The following is a 19,343-nucleotide window of genomic DNA, read 5'->3' on the forward strand; positions in this document are numbered from 1 at the left end:
CAAACAAGCCGTATATTTATGAGGTTGGTGCTAATGAAATGACTATTTTATGACTGATGTGGAACTCACCTAAGCAATGCGACACAGACATGGACTAAGGTTGCCCATTTTACGTCACAAACTGTAAACATCCAGAAAAGAGGTTGGGTACCCAAACACTCAATACTAAGTGGGTTGTTGAATAGCGTTGTGTGAAAGTGCACCATGGAGATGCACAATTCCGAGCGATTTCTCTTCACGAATTAAAACTGTGACATTCTGCACAGCAAGTCGAAAAGGCATGAACAATTCATTTGGACTAGTACTGATGAATGAACGCACCATTCGCCGATGGTTTGTCAAATTTCGTTTCTGAGATATAACATTGCAAAATGAGTCCGGTGGGTACAGACTAACACTTCCGTGGGTGGTGAAGGTGGTCCGATGAGCTCCTCAGGAACACAGTGGAAGCGGTTCCTCAGAACAGTACCCGTACTCCTTGCAGACGTGTTAAGCATATACCATATCACTGTCGTTCGGAGGTTTCGTGGAATATGTAAGCTGAAAAAAATTGGTCTCATGGATATCACATGAGTTGATATTGGCCAACAACCATTTCCATTTGGAAGTGTGTACATCTGAGTCTAAGGAATAACTGGAAGAGCTTACTATATCAGATTGCCATATTACGTGAAAAACGAGATTTACTAAGACAATTTAAACGTCGAAGATTATTGTTGAATCGTAACTAACGACAGATGATTCCTTAAACCTCCACTAACCTACAGAAAATGTTACTGTTCCGGTGGAAGTGATCATGTTTTTCTCAGGCTAGATGAAGCCATCGATTATTGTAATTACAATGCTGCACTACATGAAATGCACCGCAAACTTGTTCAGAGGCATATTCTCTTGTTGCACGACAATGCGCTTCCACGTTTCGCGCAAAGGACAGTGTAGATTCTTCAAAAGTTGCACTGTGAAACTTTTCTTCAACCATCTTATTGCCCTGATATCTTTCCCACTGAATCCCACATCTTCCGGTAGTTTTTGGGAGGTAAGACCTCTGATGATTGGGTAGTTGGAACGTGTGGTTAAGGAGTTCTTCGGATCGTAGGCTCCAGACTTCTTTTGCCGCAAAATTCAAACGTTGACTGAGAGATGACAAAAGTGTAAGTGCCTACAGATGGCGGATATTTTGCTGAACGGGCTAATGAAGTTTCATTTTTCTTTTGGCTCTTGGAAATGACACAGATGAGCAGTTAGTATGTACGGTTGCTATTATAGGTCGAGCCACGAAGTGAAAATACAATCCATCATTTTTACATAACACACTGTCCTCACTCAAAATTCTGATGTAATGGTCAGTTTACTAAATATTTATTATTATATACATATATATAATGAATACCTTGTGGCAAAATTCACAACTGGGCACATATATACACGGGTGACCTATTATTTACTCACACTCACTACAATATATATATAATCACTATATTTATTCATTTATATTTATTCTCATTTATAACATAGACTTCTTTATAGACACCCTATTCCATCATTCTGCCCTAGACTGTTTAAAGCAGTCTCAATATATATATATTAAAATCAACAAGTCACTACAGTACACTGATCAATAAACGAGAATTTGTATGAACTGTTACTAAACTCTTTCAGAGCAAACTACAGTATATTTCACTTCACGGCTTCATATTATTTTTATATGCAATGAAGATTCAATATCATTAGCTATCCTCTTAACTAAATGCATTTATATTTTAAAAGCAACAACAATGCGATCGTTCACAGAAAGCAACGGAGAAAGAGAATTTAAAACTGCAGCCTGACAACAGAACAATGCCATATAGACAAACAGGGATGAATTCACGGGGTAGCCCGAAGAAAATTCATTCCCCCGGAGAAACTCAAAAAATTTCAGTCACAAAATGTAGAAATTACTTCACCCAATTATTTGCTTTTCTTTCCGTGCACGTGCAGACGAAATCCGATCTCTCAATATACATATAAATGACACAGACCCATTCTATATAAATATTAAACATGTAACATCTAAGATAGGATACCAAATAGTGAATAAAACTTGTATTTCTTAACGCTATGACCGAGTTTGGCAGAACATCAAATTGTTAACTGTTGAAGAAAGGTTTGTATTTTAGTAGGTACTATACTCTCGCACTATATTATATATTAGTAGGGAGCACTAGCACAGATTGAGATAGGAAAGGAAAGATAGAGAAGATCTTTCGATCATTCTATATGATCTCTGATGTCAGCAGACTTCAGTTCTTGAAAATGTACAGTCCTTGCATTATCTGAAATAGAGCGCCTAAATCCTATTTCTCGCATGGGAAGTAACAGACGTAATGTGTTTTACGATTGTTAAAGTAAACACACTTGTCTTTAATTAAAAATAAGTCAGTTAAAGGATGAGATTCAGAGGGCGTCATTTAGAGGGATCAGGGAGGAACAGTTATCCTTCCTGGGTTAGAGATTTATATCCCTTTCCGTATCTTGGCTTTTTGGGCTATTTTTTAGACTTTCAGTCAAGCAGCGACTGCATCGTCACTATTTATGCTAGGATCATGGTTCATACCTCATTCTCTTCAGAGTAGAGCTGGCTTTCAAATGGTACCACTTGCATGCTCATACCATATACCAGAAGCGGGAAAAATGTCAAAGTGAAAATTTCGGGGGGAAATTTTTTTCTCGAACTTTGGCCTCCCCTGTGTGAACGTAGCCATCTAAAAAAATCTGAGAAATAGTACTTGGTATACTGAATGTTTGTGTCAAATTTCAAGTTTCTATCTTGAATAGTAAGGGCGGGAGAATTTTTATCAAAAATTCCCACAGTGCCCCAAATTACCATAAAACACTATGATCTAAGGGGAAAAAATCCTGAGACATCCCTAATTACCCTACGACTATAATCCGCCAATCATTCTCTTCAGAATAGAACTGCCTTTCAGGCGGTACCATTCACATGTCTCCATCATGTATCTACGTCGGGAAAATCCCGTGAAAGGGATTTTTTGGTAAAAATTTCCCTTTTTCAACGTTTAGTCCCTCTGTACCCCCCTGTTTTAACGCAGAAATCTGAAAAAAAATCTGGTAAATACTACTCGGTGGACTGAATATTTGTGCACAATTTCAATCTTCTAGGTGCAAAAATAAACCCGCCAGAAAAAATTCAGAAAATTCCCCATGTTACCCTATACAGAAGTATATTTTGAAAAAAAAATTCACTGAGACGTCCCTAATTACCCTAGAATAATAATTCGACCGTCATTCTCTTCAGAATGGAACTGCCTTTCAGACGGTATGACTCACGTGTCTCCATCATGTATGTGAGGCGGGAAAATCCTGAAAAATGGGATTGTTTGGTCTAAAAATCCCTTTTTTCAATTATTCCCCCTCTGGACCCCCGTTTTAATGCAGAGATCTGATAAATACTGCTAGGTAGGCTGAATGTTTGTGCACAATTTCAATCTTCTAGGTGCAAAAGTAAGAACGCCAAAAAAAAAAAAAAATATATACCGACCATGTCCCATTTTTCCCTATATAGAAGTATATTTTTCAAAAAATCCCTGAGACGTCCCTAATTACCCTAGGATAATAATTTGACCGTCATTCTCTTCAGAATGGAACTGCCTTTCAGACGGTATGACTCACGTGTCCCCATCGTCTATGTGAGGCGGGAAAATCCTGAAAAACGGGATTTTTGGGGTAAAAATATCCCTTTTTTAAACCCTTTGCCCCTTTGGTTCCCCCCTGTTTTAACACTGATATCGGAACAAAAAATCTGGTAAATACTACTCGGTGGACTGAGTGTTTGTGCAAAATTTCAATCTTCTACGTGAAAAAATAAGCCCGCCAAAAAATAATGAACATAGGCTTCATAAGGGAAAATTTCAATTTCAAAATTATGACGTCATCACCTCCTATGTCTGGACGCCGGACGGTCTGAAACCATACGTAATGTCTTCTACAATGTCTCTGGACTTGAAAAGCAAAAAAACCCGGACGAAAAAGCTCAAATAGAAGAGAAATAACGCAATGTACCATGAAAAACGCGTATGGTACAAATTGTACCATAAGATCCGCAAGGGGATATAGAATTTATCAATATAATAGTAGTATATAAGTGAAAGATTGCTATTGAAGGTGATGAAGATCCTGCTCAATGCCGTGCCATGTGGGAGAGGCAAGCGGGGCGACGGCCCCGGGCGCCGAAGTAAGTGCGATGTGGGCATGTGCACATATATAAAATGAAAGGAAAAAAGTAATGAAAAGTGCTCAAAATCAAGGAAAAGCAGGGTTTACTTTTTAAAATTTTCTTACCTTTCGCGGCTGGTCCGTCGACCTCACTCATATATACGGGGGTGCCTTCGTATACACTCGCGCCAAGCGCTAATTTTCCACGACATGACACTAATCCTACTGAAGATTTCGTAAACTAAACTATTGATGTGTATGCAGTGAAGAAACCAAGGCTAATATGCTTGATTTAGAATCAGAAGTGTGAGAAAGAATGATAACTTTTTGTTAAGATATTCCTATGTATGTTTGTTTTAGGACAAAAAATATTTGAGTTAATTTAAATCTTTTTAAAAACTTACTACATTAGTAACTAACAATAACTACTGAATATAGGAAATAATAACAAAAATAGCTACTGGAAATAGCAGTTACAGTTTAGTCTAAAATATTTTTGCCAGTCTTTATTTAATGTTTTAGATAAACTTAAAGGATTGTTTTTTTCAATTGTAATCTCACATAAAATATTTATCAGCAATTAGTCTCACAAGGTACATTCGCGAAGTGTCCCCTCGGGATTCATATAAAACTGATTTAAATGCAAAGTTCTCCATGGCCTAATGTGTATTGTACTAATTTTAGCAGCCAATATGGGTAATTTGCATATTTATGAGCCTTCATATACCCGGAATTCAATCACACACTACTATAACGCTCGGTCACAAAATTGCTTTTAGTTTCTTTAGATGTAACTGAACATGAATGTGGGCATATGGAAAACAAATAGGATCAAGTACTGCTTCTCTAGCACGTGTTATCCACACCGGCCGCCATCTTGGATCCGCAATATTGAGTTCAACTTTTGATTTTTCAAATGGGAATAGGTGCATGTGATACATCAAATTCATATAAAATTTTCTCGGAAATTCATTGGTGTAGTGAGTTTTACGGTAGATTGTATCATTTGCGAGATATTACATGTTAAATCCCTCTAGGCACTTCCCGAATAGACATTACAGAGTAATGTGAGTTACGCTTACGTTTTTGATATTGACAGATCAAAACAATTTCTAACTGGAAAATACTGTATGGATAAACAAACTCTATACAACATTGGTGTCATAATCTTACAACATTTCTGTGAGTGATTGTTATTACTTCCATGTTATACTATAAGAAGGAAGTATTGTATTACGAACATAATGTCTAATGTAAATCTAGATACGACCAGATTTTGGTGAAGATCTACCATATCCTATTTACGTATGTGTGTCTGTATGTATGTACGTTCAGAAGACATTTCGTCAACAATGAATCACGTAAAAGATCACATATTCATACGAGACCCTGCATAACTTTTTAATGGTTGAATTTGTGAAGTGCCTCACATTTAACATGCAATATCTTGCAAATGGTACAAGCTACCGTAAATCTCACTACACCAATGAATTTCCGAGAAAATTTTGTATGAATTTGGTGTATCACATGCACCTATTCCCATTTGAAAAACCAAAAGTTGAATCCAATATGGCGGATCCAAGATGGCGGCCGGTGTGGATAACACGTGCCAGAGAAGCAGTACTTGATCCAATTTGTTTTCCATATGCCCACATTCATGTTCAGTTACATCTAAAGAAACTAAAAGCAATTTTGTGACCGAGCGTTATAGTAGTGTATGAATTCCGGATATATGAAGGCCCATAAATATGCAAATTACCCGTATGGGCCGCTAAAAATAGGACAATACACTTTCGGCCGCGGAAAACTTTGCATTTAAATCAATTTTAGACGAATCCTGAGGGGACACTTCGCGAATGTACCTTGTCAATATTAGGTAAGATGTACATATGAATGGAATTTTTAAATATGCTGCTTTCTTGCAAAAATACAGAAAAACAACCCTCCTCCCCGAGGAGTTGACATTCCCCCGGGTGAAAATGTCTGAATTCAACACTGTAGACAAATTTCAGCTTAGGGACAAAAGAAAAGTTTAATTTTATTAATAATTTGATTACCAAACTATATGAAGTATTGTGCTTTTCAGAGAAGCTAAATTATAATGTAGTTTGTCTACATATTTATCCATATGGACCAGAAATAATATTTATGCATCAATAATTACAAAAGAATGGTAATTTTCGGGATGACTAGATCCTTAAGTCTCGGAGTAACAAAACACTAGCGGCGAGTAGTTCGTTGCCCGACAGAAGGTGGCATTGGTAGTATGAAAACAAACTTTGTACTACTAAATACGCCTTGTACTCTGTTATCGGTTAACTATAATCAGTATACTATGTAATGACGTTACGGAATTACTATGAATTAGCTTTGCTGACCAAAAGAGATGAATAATTACACAACAATACACTGTCTGTAAATAAATCAATCATACTTTCACTCATACATTACTCCTACTATCTACATACTAAGTTACAAACATACATGCTACATCCCACATAAACCAAGAAAGCAAATACTAACACATATTACTACATATATTAATTCATATTATCACACAACTCATCAATACGTAAATCAAACAAATCACTAAATTTCACCATATCCACAATCACCTCTGTAAACTGGGAAAAGGAACAGAATAATCAGAGCCAAGTAGCCCTTCTGTTAACTAAATCATGTTATCAGTTTGAAAATTATTGTTAATGCCCCAGGAGGGAAATATTGAAACTATTAATGGAAAAAAGGTCACTTTCCGGAAGGGAAAATAACCCCTTTTTGGTTCTTTATTTAGCCTATGATGCGTTTGAAGCTGTGATCAACTCAGGAAATAAGTGAGAGTCCCTGTACCAAATTACACTGACATTACGAAATTTAACTCAGCTATAAAGAAGCCTATGAATACCACCATGTACAAAAAAAAAAAAAAAAAAAATCACATATACTATGTACACAGACAAAGGCTATGTCAGGACAGACCTATCGTAACCTAACGAAAAATTTGGGAAGTGGAGAGGATATCCTGAACGTCAAGACTTAGTTCAAAAGATCATTTAACCCCAAAATTTGATGCACTTCACTGCCAATCCTGTCCATAGCTATATGTAGATGCAATCATGGCGTCCTTGACTTGAGATTCCTTATTTTGGATTTTTTGACTGTTTTAGAGTGAAATTTCCCTCAGTTGAGACTCTCAAAACATTTCCTCATTATTTACTTCATAACTAAAACATTTTACCTGGATTTTACTCCTTTCTCGTGAAAAAATATCCAAAATATTTCTGGTGCGAAACTGACGTGGTGTTACTAGAAGCCTTTCCCAAGTAGAATAACAGGAAGACTTGCCATAAAATTCGGGCGTCAGAAATAGTTCCAATCAGAACAAAGAATTTTGGCAGCGGAAAATATAAAACGTATAGAAAATAGTAAAAACTGGATGAAACCGGATTTTGGGAGGATGTGGGCATCTCAGAGGCAGGCACGTAGCCAGGATTTCGTGAAAGGGGGGTCCGTGACATGAAATACTGTGATCATCACACCAGGGGGTCGATCATTCTAAACTATTTTACTGGAACATATATTGGTCCGTTAAGCCAGGACTTCGTAACGGGGGAAGGGGGCGTGATATGAAATTCTGAAGGCTCATGAGCTTGATCAATGTAAACTACTTTACTATCAACATATATTGGTTTGTTAGGACAATAAAATGAGGATATGTTCGTAAGTATTTTAATAACAAACTATGAAAAAATCTCGAGTAATAAAAGAATAAAAAAGTATTGAAAAAGATTTTACAATATTTACGTTCCTTTCTCTGTTCATTGAAATATAACAATTTTCCTTTCATTATGATCTCAACTATTATGAAAAGTACATATTCACTATTATAAAAAGTACATACTCAATAATGTCTTGTAAAATATTTTACAATATCTGTGTTCCTTTTTCTGTTGAATCAAATGCTAATAGAACTCCTTTTCCATATAAATTTTTGTTTCCGTCAAGTACTGTCGGTCCCAAATGACAGGTTAAAGGAGCAGTAGAAAATTGTTTTTGAAATAACGTTTGATTCTGCAAGGATGCGGTGACGAAAAATTATGATAAAAAATGTCCACGCTGTTACTCAACGGCACTATGGATTCGAAAGCTTTCTGTAACTTTTCTAGAAATTTCAAATTCCCTGACTCTTCCAAGATATCTCGCTCACCTCGCCACCATATATTCCAAGTAATACAAATCTCCTCATAAGAAAGAGTAACCAAAAGCTTCCTGTAGTTTTTTTAATGTTTAACGCTGATCCTTCTTTTTCTCATTTCATTTTGTTTCATTCTTCCTTAATTTTTTTCATTTTTGGTCTCGAAGAAGGGGGGTCCGGACCGAGGGACGAAGGGGGTCTAAACCATCTGATTCTGATAAATATCAGATTGGTGACAACCTCAAAAATTTCTGTCCAATTGCTGGCCTATGCTTTTGTGTCACATTAAGATGATAATTTCAATAATCATCCATTTGAAATGCCCATATACAGAGTTTACAATATACAAATAAAGAAATTATTCCCCAAATTCTTTCTGGATTATTCCGAAGCTCCTGCATTAATTTTGGTTTGAGTAAGGAACAAATGAATTCAATACATAGGTCAAAAATTACGTATTGAGAAATTTACAGTATATGGTACGTTCGGAAAGTATTGGGTCCCTCCCAACAAAAATTTAATTACCTAAACTGTAATGGCACATTACAAATATAAGCGTATAGCTAATAAAATTTATGGTATTACGTAGTAATATAAACCTATAGCTAATAAAATTTATCATGTAACTCATTTGCATTTTTCTTCCAGACGAAGAAACATACGACGTGCTGTTACAAAATGATAACTTTTACCTCCATAACGTTTATAGTGATAGTCGTATCGGTGGCAACGCACGGAATAACTTTACCAAGAAGATGGCCAGATTCCAAAATGATATGTGTTTGCAATGTAATTCAGAACATTGTAAATAATAATTCAGATGTGATAGCCATATCCAGTGAGAGCTTCAGTAGTGATTGGTGTTTTGAGTCACCAACGACTATTATTACAAAAACAGAAGTTTACCCAAAGTGGCATAGTGGAACAAATACCTTGGGGAACTTGCTTGTGTTATTCACTAAGATTAACGACTTCGATGAACTTATATCCAATGCTACCTCATTGAGTTTATTCAATCCATCACTGAAGATTATTACATTTCTTACCGATAATATTGTAGCAGAACATCAAGTTAGGAACATCTTTAACGTCTTGTTACAATTTAGATCTGTACATGTTGCCATAGGAGTGTTAACTATGGATGAGGTAATATTATACACGTATACACTATATTCACATTCCAACTGCAGCTCAGTGCATAATATAATTGAAATTGATAAGTGCAGTGAATTCAACGATTGGAAAGGTAACGATATATTTCCAGACAAAGTTAGTAACTTGCATCGTTGTCCTTTACGTGTATCAACATTCCATTTACCACCTTACATAGTATTCATAGACGAAAATAAGAATATTATGGATGGAACGGAAATAAAGCTGGTTCAAACAATAGCATGGAAGCTGAATGCAACTCTTTCTATAAAACCCCCAGCTGATGGAATGAGGTGGGGGTTTAGATACTTGAACGGAACGTGTACAGGTGTTTTTGGTGATGTAGTTTATGGGAGAGCTGATATAGGATTAGCAGGACTTATCCCTACGGTAGACAAATTTTATTTCTGTGATTTAGTTTCAACACTTCTACGTGGAAAAATGGTTTGGGCTGTACCTAAGGCTTTACGTTTACCTGCGTGGACAAGTATTTACCTTCCGTTTCATCACTTAGTTTGGATTTTTGTTTTCATGTTTCAAATTGCTTTCATATTCTTACTTTCAAGTTTGAAGAACTCAAATGCAATAGATCAATTATTTTTACGATATCCGGGATTAAACAGTTTTGCCATAGCTCTTGGAGTATCAACGCCAATACAACCTAAAACTCCGTTTTTTAGATGGATGTTTACGTTCTGGGCCATATATTCTCTTGTTATATGTACAGCTTATCAGAGCTCATTGGTCAGTTTTATAACAGCTCCTTCATATGGAAAAGATATCAACACAATGAAAGAGATGTTTGAGTCTGGGTTGAAATTTGGTGGTAGTGTTGTATCGAGGAAGCTATTTCTCGATCTGAACGATAATGCATCAAAAATTTTATATAAAAACTTCGTACTAATTAATTCACCTCAGAAAGTATTTAAAAGGCGTATCAGAGGGATTTTGGCATAGTGTTTGAATCACAAGCTTTAGAGCTTATAGTAAAGTCTATATATACTGAGAAGGATGGATCTAAATTAATACACGCTGTGAAAGAACCTGTTTTAACGTATTATACTACGATGCTATTACAAAAATCATCTTGGCTTATTAATAAATTTTCTACAGATTTGTTACAACTACTTGAGTCAGGTTTGACGTACCAGTGGCACAGATATAATACTGAAACATTTTCTTCTATTATAAACACTCTAGTCCCTCTTACTTTGAACCATTTGTCTGGTGCATTTGTCTGCCTACTACTTGGGATATTGCTCAGTATAATTGTGTATATTGGAGAATACTTCCGTTATAAATTCATATGAGAGAAGAATAAAAACAAAGAAATGAAAACGTTTGCTTAACCTCCTACGGGTATATCCTTTACACCGAAGGAGTTTGATTATAAACGAAAGTGAGTTATTTACTACTGATGGAAGAATATGTGGATTAAGAGAATGGAAGGAAAAGAGAGAACCAAAACAATACTTATCATAACATTATATCTATCATAACATTATATAACCTATTTAAAAAGCCACTCTGCCGTGCCACCCTCAAGTCAAGATATAGAAATACTGATACGTATTCATTTCCAAATATTTTACGCTATATATTAACAGTGTTAGTTAAACTTCAGCAAGCGCCTTAAGTCGCTTGATACTAGAAGTTATTATCTTCTCAACTGATTACAGTAGTAGTAGCTAATTAACGTAAAGAATACGTTATGATACAGTTCGTGTTAAGAAGTGATTTTAAAAGTAAAAACAAGTCTTGATACATTTTTTTAATAAGTAGGGTGCAAAGAATAGAAAGTTATTAAAGGACGAATGTGTGTTCGTACTTCAAACGTGACGGTTACATGATCACAATTATCGAAATCTCATTGAGTTATTTGTGTAGCATTTTCCGAATACTATATCTCCATTGTACATTTATCTTAAATTATTGATTTTGTAAGATATCATTAAATAGGTTGTTAATTTCTCAAAAAACATAATTATAAATTACAATTAGGTTTGTTTCTCCTGTTAATAAATGAAATAATAAATATTCAGCCTAGTTGTGATAATAACATGCTATTTGGGATTTAAATTAATTTTAAGAAAATTTATAGCTCTCTATGACTTCTGGTGGTACTTTTTTGGAATTAGAATTTTGTCCACGTGCAGCGCTGCCTTGGATTATCAGATCACAGACTGCAATTTAGGTTTGTAACGTATATTATTATTATTATTATTATTATTATTATTATTATTATTATTATTATTATTGACAGGATATGAGCACATTACATGCACACCTTACCTCCGCAAAGACAAAATCAAAGGCGCCCGCTGGATAGAAGGAGAATTTACTTCGCCCACTAATAAGATAATAGCTAATTGTTAGTTGGTATAGTTAACTGACAAAAGTAGAAACTTATTAAATCCAATATCTACACGCAAAATGCTCTATAGCCAGGTAATCTATGATCTACAAAAGAAAAATAATATTTAAATCGGATACGATCAACTTTATATAACTGTACTTGAACAATATAATTAATATCAAAATTTATGATGGTACAAACAATTACACAATATTAAATTGGATCAAGACCAATAATCACACTTCGAGCTCAACTATAAAAGTCACAATTCAATGTCGCCCAGTGATAACAAAGCAAATACAAGCACCATGTTAAATGGCGTACTAGCTTTCAATGAGAAAATCCAAAAAGTACAGTACTTACAGTTGATTATTCCAATTATAATCCAAAGCATTCACAGTGATAAATTTTCAATTCCACAAACATCACATACACTACCAACACTTAATTTAATTTGGTAAACCAATCAGGTTGAAAAGTTTTAATTTTGGCATAAAAGATAAATTTTTCTTTCCGATTCGATTGCAGCCTGTGAGGTATGCGACGATCCTAGACAGCGCTGCACGTGAACAGTTTTAATTCTAAAATGTACCACCAGAGGTCATACAGAGCCAAAAATTTTCTGGAAATTAATTTAAATCCCAAATAGCATATTATCACAACTATTCCGAAAATTTATTATTTCATTTAATAACAGCAGAAACAAGGCTAAAGATAATTTATAATTATCTTTTTAGGAAATTCATAACCAGAGCTATTTAATGATATGTTCCAAGCTCTAACAACGTATTACATCTGAATTTGATAAATTATCATCCAACAACATTAGTGATGTGATATTATGTTCTGTGTTTTTTAAAGGATGTAATTTATGTATAGGAAACGATAAACTGTCGATTTAAGTAAGCTCACTTTGTTATTATATAAATTATATTTCCTGATTATTAATTATTGTGTATTTTATTTTACTTTATGAAATAATTAGTTAAGCTTTGCATAAAATTAAGAGAAACAATACTGACAATGAAAACGATTTACATTGATGTGTTTGTAGGAGGGATATCACAGAAACGCAGAGGTTGATTCATTTATATTGAGCTGAAGTTAATGTGGAACAGTACCGCTCATGCACAAACCATCGTCGGAGATTGCACGAAACCAGCAACAGTAGTCACGCAATAGGGCAGCGTGGACGAGCGTAATCTGATGCCACCGAAACTGAATAAATTTTGGGAGAAGTTCATTGTGTCCCTTTGCGACGCCAAGTTCACGGCGTTGTGCTTCGTAGAAATTTGTAAAGTGCGTAATTTTCTTATAGGCCGTGCCACAGTGAATCGTATTATATGGAAATGTGCAGCACAGAGTCGTAGGCCCAAATTTCAGTTTACAACTAACCACGCCATTGACGAATTATGGCTGTTTGCGAAAGCAATGTGTTTGCCCTAAATCCGTGTCATGTGGCTGAGCAAAAAAGAAGCTGCAGGAGGCTGTATGAACGTCGTCTGGAACACATCGTTGGAATTTTATCGGCGTGTGGAACAGTGACGACGCAAGAGGGGGGGCAAGGGGGGCGAGCGCCCCCCTCGTAGCTACTTCTGCCCCCCTGACTGCCATCTAGATTGCCCCCCCAGACTCCTACAATCTTTAAACATTCTACATGTAGTATTTTATATCAATATCATAACCAATCTCATTATCAAATTGTAGTCTACTTTCCATGCTTTTACTATGTGGCAGATTAGTCCTCAAGCTTACTTCTTTGAGCGTCTGGGTATGCACCCATACTTCTTTCTTAAAATTTTTAATTAGTGTGCCTAGCGAACAATAGTAGATTTGATCGACTTGTTTTCTTCTCATTGTATCAACTTCGATTGGAAACAAAAAAAGGTAAAACCAGTTACGTAACTTGTTTGTATTTATCCAGGTTTGAAGTTTTCAGTTTCATATTTTGTTTTATTTAAAGGTTCTATACTTCTTTTTTCTGAAACATTATTCTCGGCTTTCAATATTCAGAGGATGTTCTTATAACAGCTTAGTTTGCAACTTCCAGGGTTTAATTTTTTGAAGGGGATAAAACGAGTTGTGTTTTCCCTTCCTGCAAATGATAATAGTAAATTTATGGAATTAAATTGATTCTCAATAAAACGTATTGTCAGAGTGCTGATCTTTAGTTACTAATTGGTATATACTAGTGCTCCCTTACTTATTTTGTTTCAAAGGACTGACGTGACGTCTACCATATTGACTAGGAACTGCTGAAAAATTCGTAGTCCAACCCAGAAGGAGGGCACGTGGAATGGTGAAGTTTTACTTCTTCTACACTTCCCCCGAGAGTCAATATACTACCTTGTGCAGTGCTCCAGTTTTTGCAGAAAAGTTTAAAAATCTGAAGATTTCCTCGCACCACTGTTCGTAGCACTACCCCTATCAGATCTAAAATGGCGTCCTTTCAAGTGTTATTTAAGTTTGGGAAATAAGTACACGTAATAGTTAGACGAAGCTAATCTGCAGAATAAGAATGATTATCTAGACATTGAAATCCTAGATTATGCAATGTCAATTAGTCCGCAAGGGCTTGATGGACAGGTTATTGTCCTGAAGGAACAAAATTCCTTTCTTTTCATTTTCTGCGGCGTTGAACTTTGAATTTTTCTTTCAGTTTTGTAAGTAATGTAGAGATTCTGGATTAAATATCTGACCATTGAGGAGGTAGTCTATGAGTACGACTCCATACTTATCCCAGAAGAATGTTGCAAACAGTTTTTCAACCTACTTCTGTGTCTTGAACTTCTTGAGAAGTGTTATTACTCCATTGACTGTTGTTTCGATGTTGACTGTTATGGAGAAATGAGTGTTATTACTCCATTGACTGTTGTTTCAATTCAGGATCATAGTGGTACAACCATATTTCATCTATGGTTACTATTTGTGAGCGAAATTGATCAGCATTACGGTCAAATTGGAAGATTTCTCTTAATGCCACCTCTCTTTTATTCTCCTGACAGACATTTTGGGAACCCATTATGCCGAGAACTTGCGCACACCCAAGCCATTCTGAATTATGCTACCGACGAGTTCCAAAGAAATGTCCAGAATCTCTGACACAAGTTTTGCTGAGAATGTAAAAACTGAGAAAGCAGGGTGCAGCCAGACCTTAGACTATAATAAGTATATCGTAAGTTTACTATACACTTTAAAAACTATATAAATAATATCTTAAATTATTTTTGTCACTCGAAAACTGGGGTGGCTTAGGCCCTCCGGTCCCGGGCTATATCCACCACTGGCTGAAATGCTGTAATTTTCAAGAATAATGTCACAAATTGCATCCATGATATCGGGAAGAGCCATTGCTTTTAATCATCCTGGATGTAAAGCATAATTTGTTGAGAAATCGCCACGTTTATACTAAGCCACTTACATTTTCACCACTGTATATAACGGAGGAGAGTCACCTGGTGTTTCACTGATTTCCTAATTAATTTACTTCGGTGACTTTCCTTGGTGGAACAAAAATGTTATAAAAGTTAGAATCTGGATGTTCGTGAAATTCGCTGTTTGGGCACACGCAAACACTTCAGAGGCCTGAGAAACAATAAGAATTTCATTATTATGAAAATTTGTATTTGTTCATACAGAGATAAGTTTTTCTAAACTACAGTTTCATTTTTCTACCTAGTACCTACACTTCTTCTGGATTGGACTAGGACATTTTCAGCAACTCCTCGTAAATTATCTATCTTTCTCTATGTATATGTGTAGAGAGAGAGAGAGAGAAAGAGATCTACGTAGCATATAGTACTAGACGAATGTGTTACTTTAGCATACGCGAAAATAATTCAATTTATGTTTAGGTTTCAAAAGTTTCATTGAAAAATATTTCATGTGCAGACGTTACTTATTTGTTAGTTGCAAATTTTACTTGAGATAAGTTTAATTTATAATCATATAGGTCTAATATAAAAACAGCAACAAAATACACAATGTAATGTAAAATAAGTCAAACGTAACAAATATGTCATTTTTGGTATGGCAAATAGCCGCCCCCCCGAAAATGTATCTGCCCCTCCTTTGCCCCCCTAAGAACTTAAAGCTGGCGTCGTCACTGGTGTGGAACAGAAAACTGGAATTTCGGCAATTCTCTTCTTTGCCATCCCGGTCAAGGCTCCGGATGCCAGCCCAATGAACTATTGTGTTTTCGGACTCCTAAAGCAGCGCCTATCCTATCGTCGAGTCTGCACCGTCTCCGGCCTGTAAAAAGCCTGTAAAGAGGTGTGCGATTCAGTACCCCTGGTCCAATTGCAACGCAGTCTCTCGTAATGTTAAGTCCTATGCTGGACAATAGTTAATATAGGTGCTGTGCAGATCGAACACAACCGATGGTAGAAACACGGCATATCCTAGGTAAGTTGTACATTCGAATTTGGCTCAATATATAAATAAATTAATCAACCTGTTACCTCCTTATTGTAAATTTTAGTGCTATAGCATGTGGGCAACAGAGGTTTTAAACAAAAGTTTTAAAAGTAGACCTAGGAAAATATTCAAACGTAGGAATTGTGGATTGACATAAGGAATCTGTAATCTAATGCTTTAAACGCCGTTAACTGAAAAATATAGTACGTAGTATTGAACGAAGACCCGTCAGCAAAGACTGGGAGTTATTTTTCTTATTGAACATAGGGAAGAAATATTGTAAGACGAAAACAAATCAGCCCTGATAGTTGGGCAAAAATAGAAGTTCGCTCGCGCATATGTTGTGCACAGGGTATGATCAAACCCTGTCGCTGGTCGTCTACATCAGTAATGGAGTCGATTTGTGAAGAGCAATTTGCTGCTTTGAAGTTTTACGTTCGTTTGTAGACGTCCAGCATGGAAGTGTACAGATTGTTGAAGCACGCATGATGAGAATGTTCTGCCACAATTCAACAAGGAGGGCCATGTTTCAACAACAAAGCGAGTCCAGGTGCTCCTGCAACAGCAGTCTATGAAACCATGAATAACACAGTTGCCATTACTCGTGAAGACCGATGAATAACAATTGACAGACTTGCAAACATGTTACACATTTCCCATGCAGTGCGTTTTCGATTCTGTATGAATACTTGAACATGAGACGGTTTGTACAGCGGGGGACACTTCTAAATGGTACAGCCATATGGAGATTTACGACTAAGGTGTACCATTTACAAGTGTCCCCCGCTGTACAAGATGGGGCATCCTAAGCTGTACAAGATGCGAATGGAAATGCATAAGGAACTTCAACGTCTGGTAGTGAAGCATGAGAATGCATATCTGAATGTCATCATTACATATGATGAGACTTCGCTTGAGCATAGGCGCGGACAGCAAACATTCTAACTCAATATGGAAGTCATCTGATTCTCCGACGCCAAAGAAAGCGAAGATTGATCCGCCTGCAGGAAAAGTGATGGCCATTTCTTTCTTCGACTGCCGTTGAAAAGTGAACCAACATGAGGTTCCTTCATATACGACGGTTACTGGCGAGTATTACAAGTCTGTTTTGGACGTTCTTGCTAAACCCATTCAATGAAAACGACCGGAAGTAACTCATTCTGGTTGGCGCCTTCACCACGGCAATGCTCATTCTCAAGTGTACAACGTTGTTACCCAGCATTTGGATCAAAGAAACACTGAATGTATCCCACAACCTCCATACCCCGCAGACTTAGCTCAATGTATCTTTTGCTTCTTCCCCTCTCTGAAAAAAAGAGCTAAGGGGGAGCATATTGGTCTTTTAAAAAAGTCAAAGGACGGTTTCCAGTAAGTGTTCCAGGATCTGCAAACGCGTTGGGCAAAGTGCATTCAACTCAACGGAGACTATTTTGGAAAAGATCACATCAATCTGGATACAGCCTAGTGTATTTGATTAGTCCTCGTATTTTTGGAAGAAATTTTCTGTTAGTTTTGGTTTATATTGAGTAAAGATAGTGTTATGATGTTTGTTTGGTTCAGAGATTGGGCGTAGCAATTTTGTACACTTTCCTTTGTGAAATCGCAATTGAGATCACTTCTTCACTCTCCACCCAGTATGACGAAGTTGGTTCGGAGTCCAACTCCCTATTAGCCTCGATTTCGAAAACGTCCTTAGCCTACTGGTTCGAAGATGATGAGAAAGTGCACTAACAGTGGTAGAGCTTGGTACTGGAAATCGAAACCCAGGTAACACTTGAAGACTGTGAGTTGAATCTAACTAGGTGGGATAGCTTGACTGAATCAAAGAGACCATTTCACTTTACTTTTTATTAAAAAAAATAAAAATAAGAATACAGATGAATTTAACAAAATCGACTACTTGGAATTACAACTTGGAAGTTTACTACATCACTTAAGTGGGAGCACAACCCCTATAATACTCAATGGGTGCTAGAAGGTTTTTATGCTAAACCGCGAGTTATTGAAAATAGTAAAGTGTGAACTTCGTACATCGCAACTTGCATTGGCCCGAAGGGAAAAGTGTTAATTCTCGAAGAGGGAATTTGGTCTCAGATTGAAGGGACTTGAAAATAGAACTCATATTGATCACTAAACAATCTCAAAGTGCTCATCCCATGTGGAGGGGGAATTTAGAAAAAATTAGCACATACCTGATTTTTCTGAAGAGCGTCCCTAACCAGAGCGAAGTTCACTGTTAGTCGTCCGTCCGTAGAATCAACCGGTGCGGCAGACAAGCCTCGTTTATAAAGGCGTTTCGTCCCACGCATTTCTGCCTTTTCTGACGTAGCTCGAAGGCGACGTCACGAGCCTCATCGAGCATGGGAGAGACTTCTTCACGCGCATGCTCAATAGTGGTTAAGACTTCTAGTATTTCTATGATTTTTTTTTCTCTATCACGCCGGGATTGAAATTCCTATTTTACATTTATTTTTACAGTTTATATTTTACACCTAGCTCTAACTACTTAATAGATTTCATGTATTTATTGTTTTCGTGGTATTCCCTAAATATTGCCTCTAGGACCCAGCTCTGTGATCTGAGTAAAATCAAAGCTAGGGTCATACCACTAATACATGCGTGTGGATTGGTGTCAATGAGGCATCAGGTCGCTAATTCGATCTGACCTCAACTGACTCCGTCCTCCCTATCTCTCGTTTCCTTACTACACACACAATTAGAAAAGCGCGGGCGTCTCGCCCCATAATTTGAGTCCGGCATAGGACTTCGAGGCACAACTGTGTAACAGTTATCCGCCGACCTCGGTAAAAAAAAATAAACAAAAAAAATGTCAAAAGTTATCTTTCTGACGTTTATATTCAATTACAGAAACGGTTGTCCAAGGCAAGTTGCTGGGAGTTAAAGGGTTAATATAGAACTGGCCTTACCTCAGGCGCTAGTAAACTAAAAACAAACTTTCTTGAGGGATTGGAGATTATGCACGACTAAACTGCAAGAGAGCGTGATTGT

General features: G+C 36.6%; 2 protein-coding genes across 2 annotated transcripts in view; one reads left to right on the top strand and one right to left on the bottom strand.

Moving 5' to 3' along the window:
* Positions 1 to 12,472, bottom strand: part of LOC145663742 (glutamate receptor-like) — a 40,266-nt gene extending 27,794 nt beyond the window's left edge. Inside the window, exon 1 of the mRNA XM_081729826.1 lies at positions 12,282 to 12,472. The gene's annotated coding sequence lies outside the window, so the exon portion shown is untranslated. The remainder of the gene's footprint in view (positions 1 to 12,281) is intronic.
* On the top strand, positions 9,182 to 10,519 carry LOC145665456 (glutamate receptor ionotropic, kainate 4-like). Its single transcript, XM_081732763.1, has one exon. It carries the CDS (start codon positions 9,182 to 9,184, stop codon positions 10,517 to 10,519), a length of 1,338 nt encoding a protein of 445 aa, XP_081588889.1.
* Positions 12,473 to 19,343: the final 6,871 nt, after the last annotated feature.

The sequence above is a fragment of the Thermobia domestica genome, chromosome 11, assembly GCF_964235325.1.
Source record: "Thermobia domestica chromosome 11, izTheDome1.hap1.1, whole genome shotgun sequence".
Classification (NCBI taxonomy): Eukaryota; Metazoa; Arthropoda; class Insecta; order Zygentoma; family Lepismatidae; genus Thermobia; species Thermobia domestica.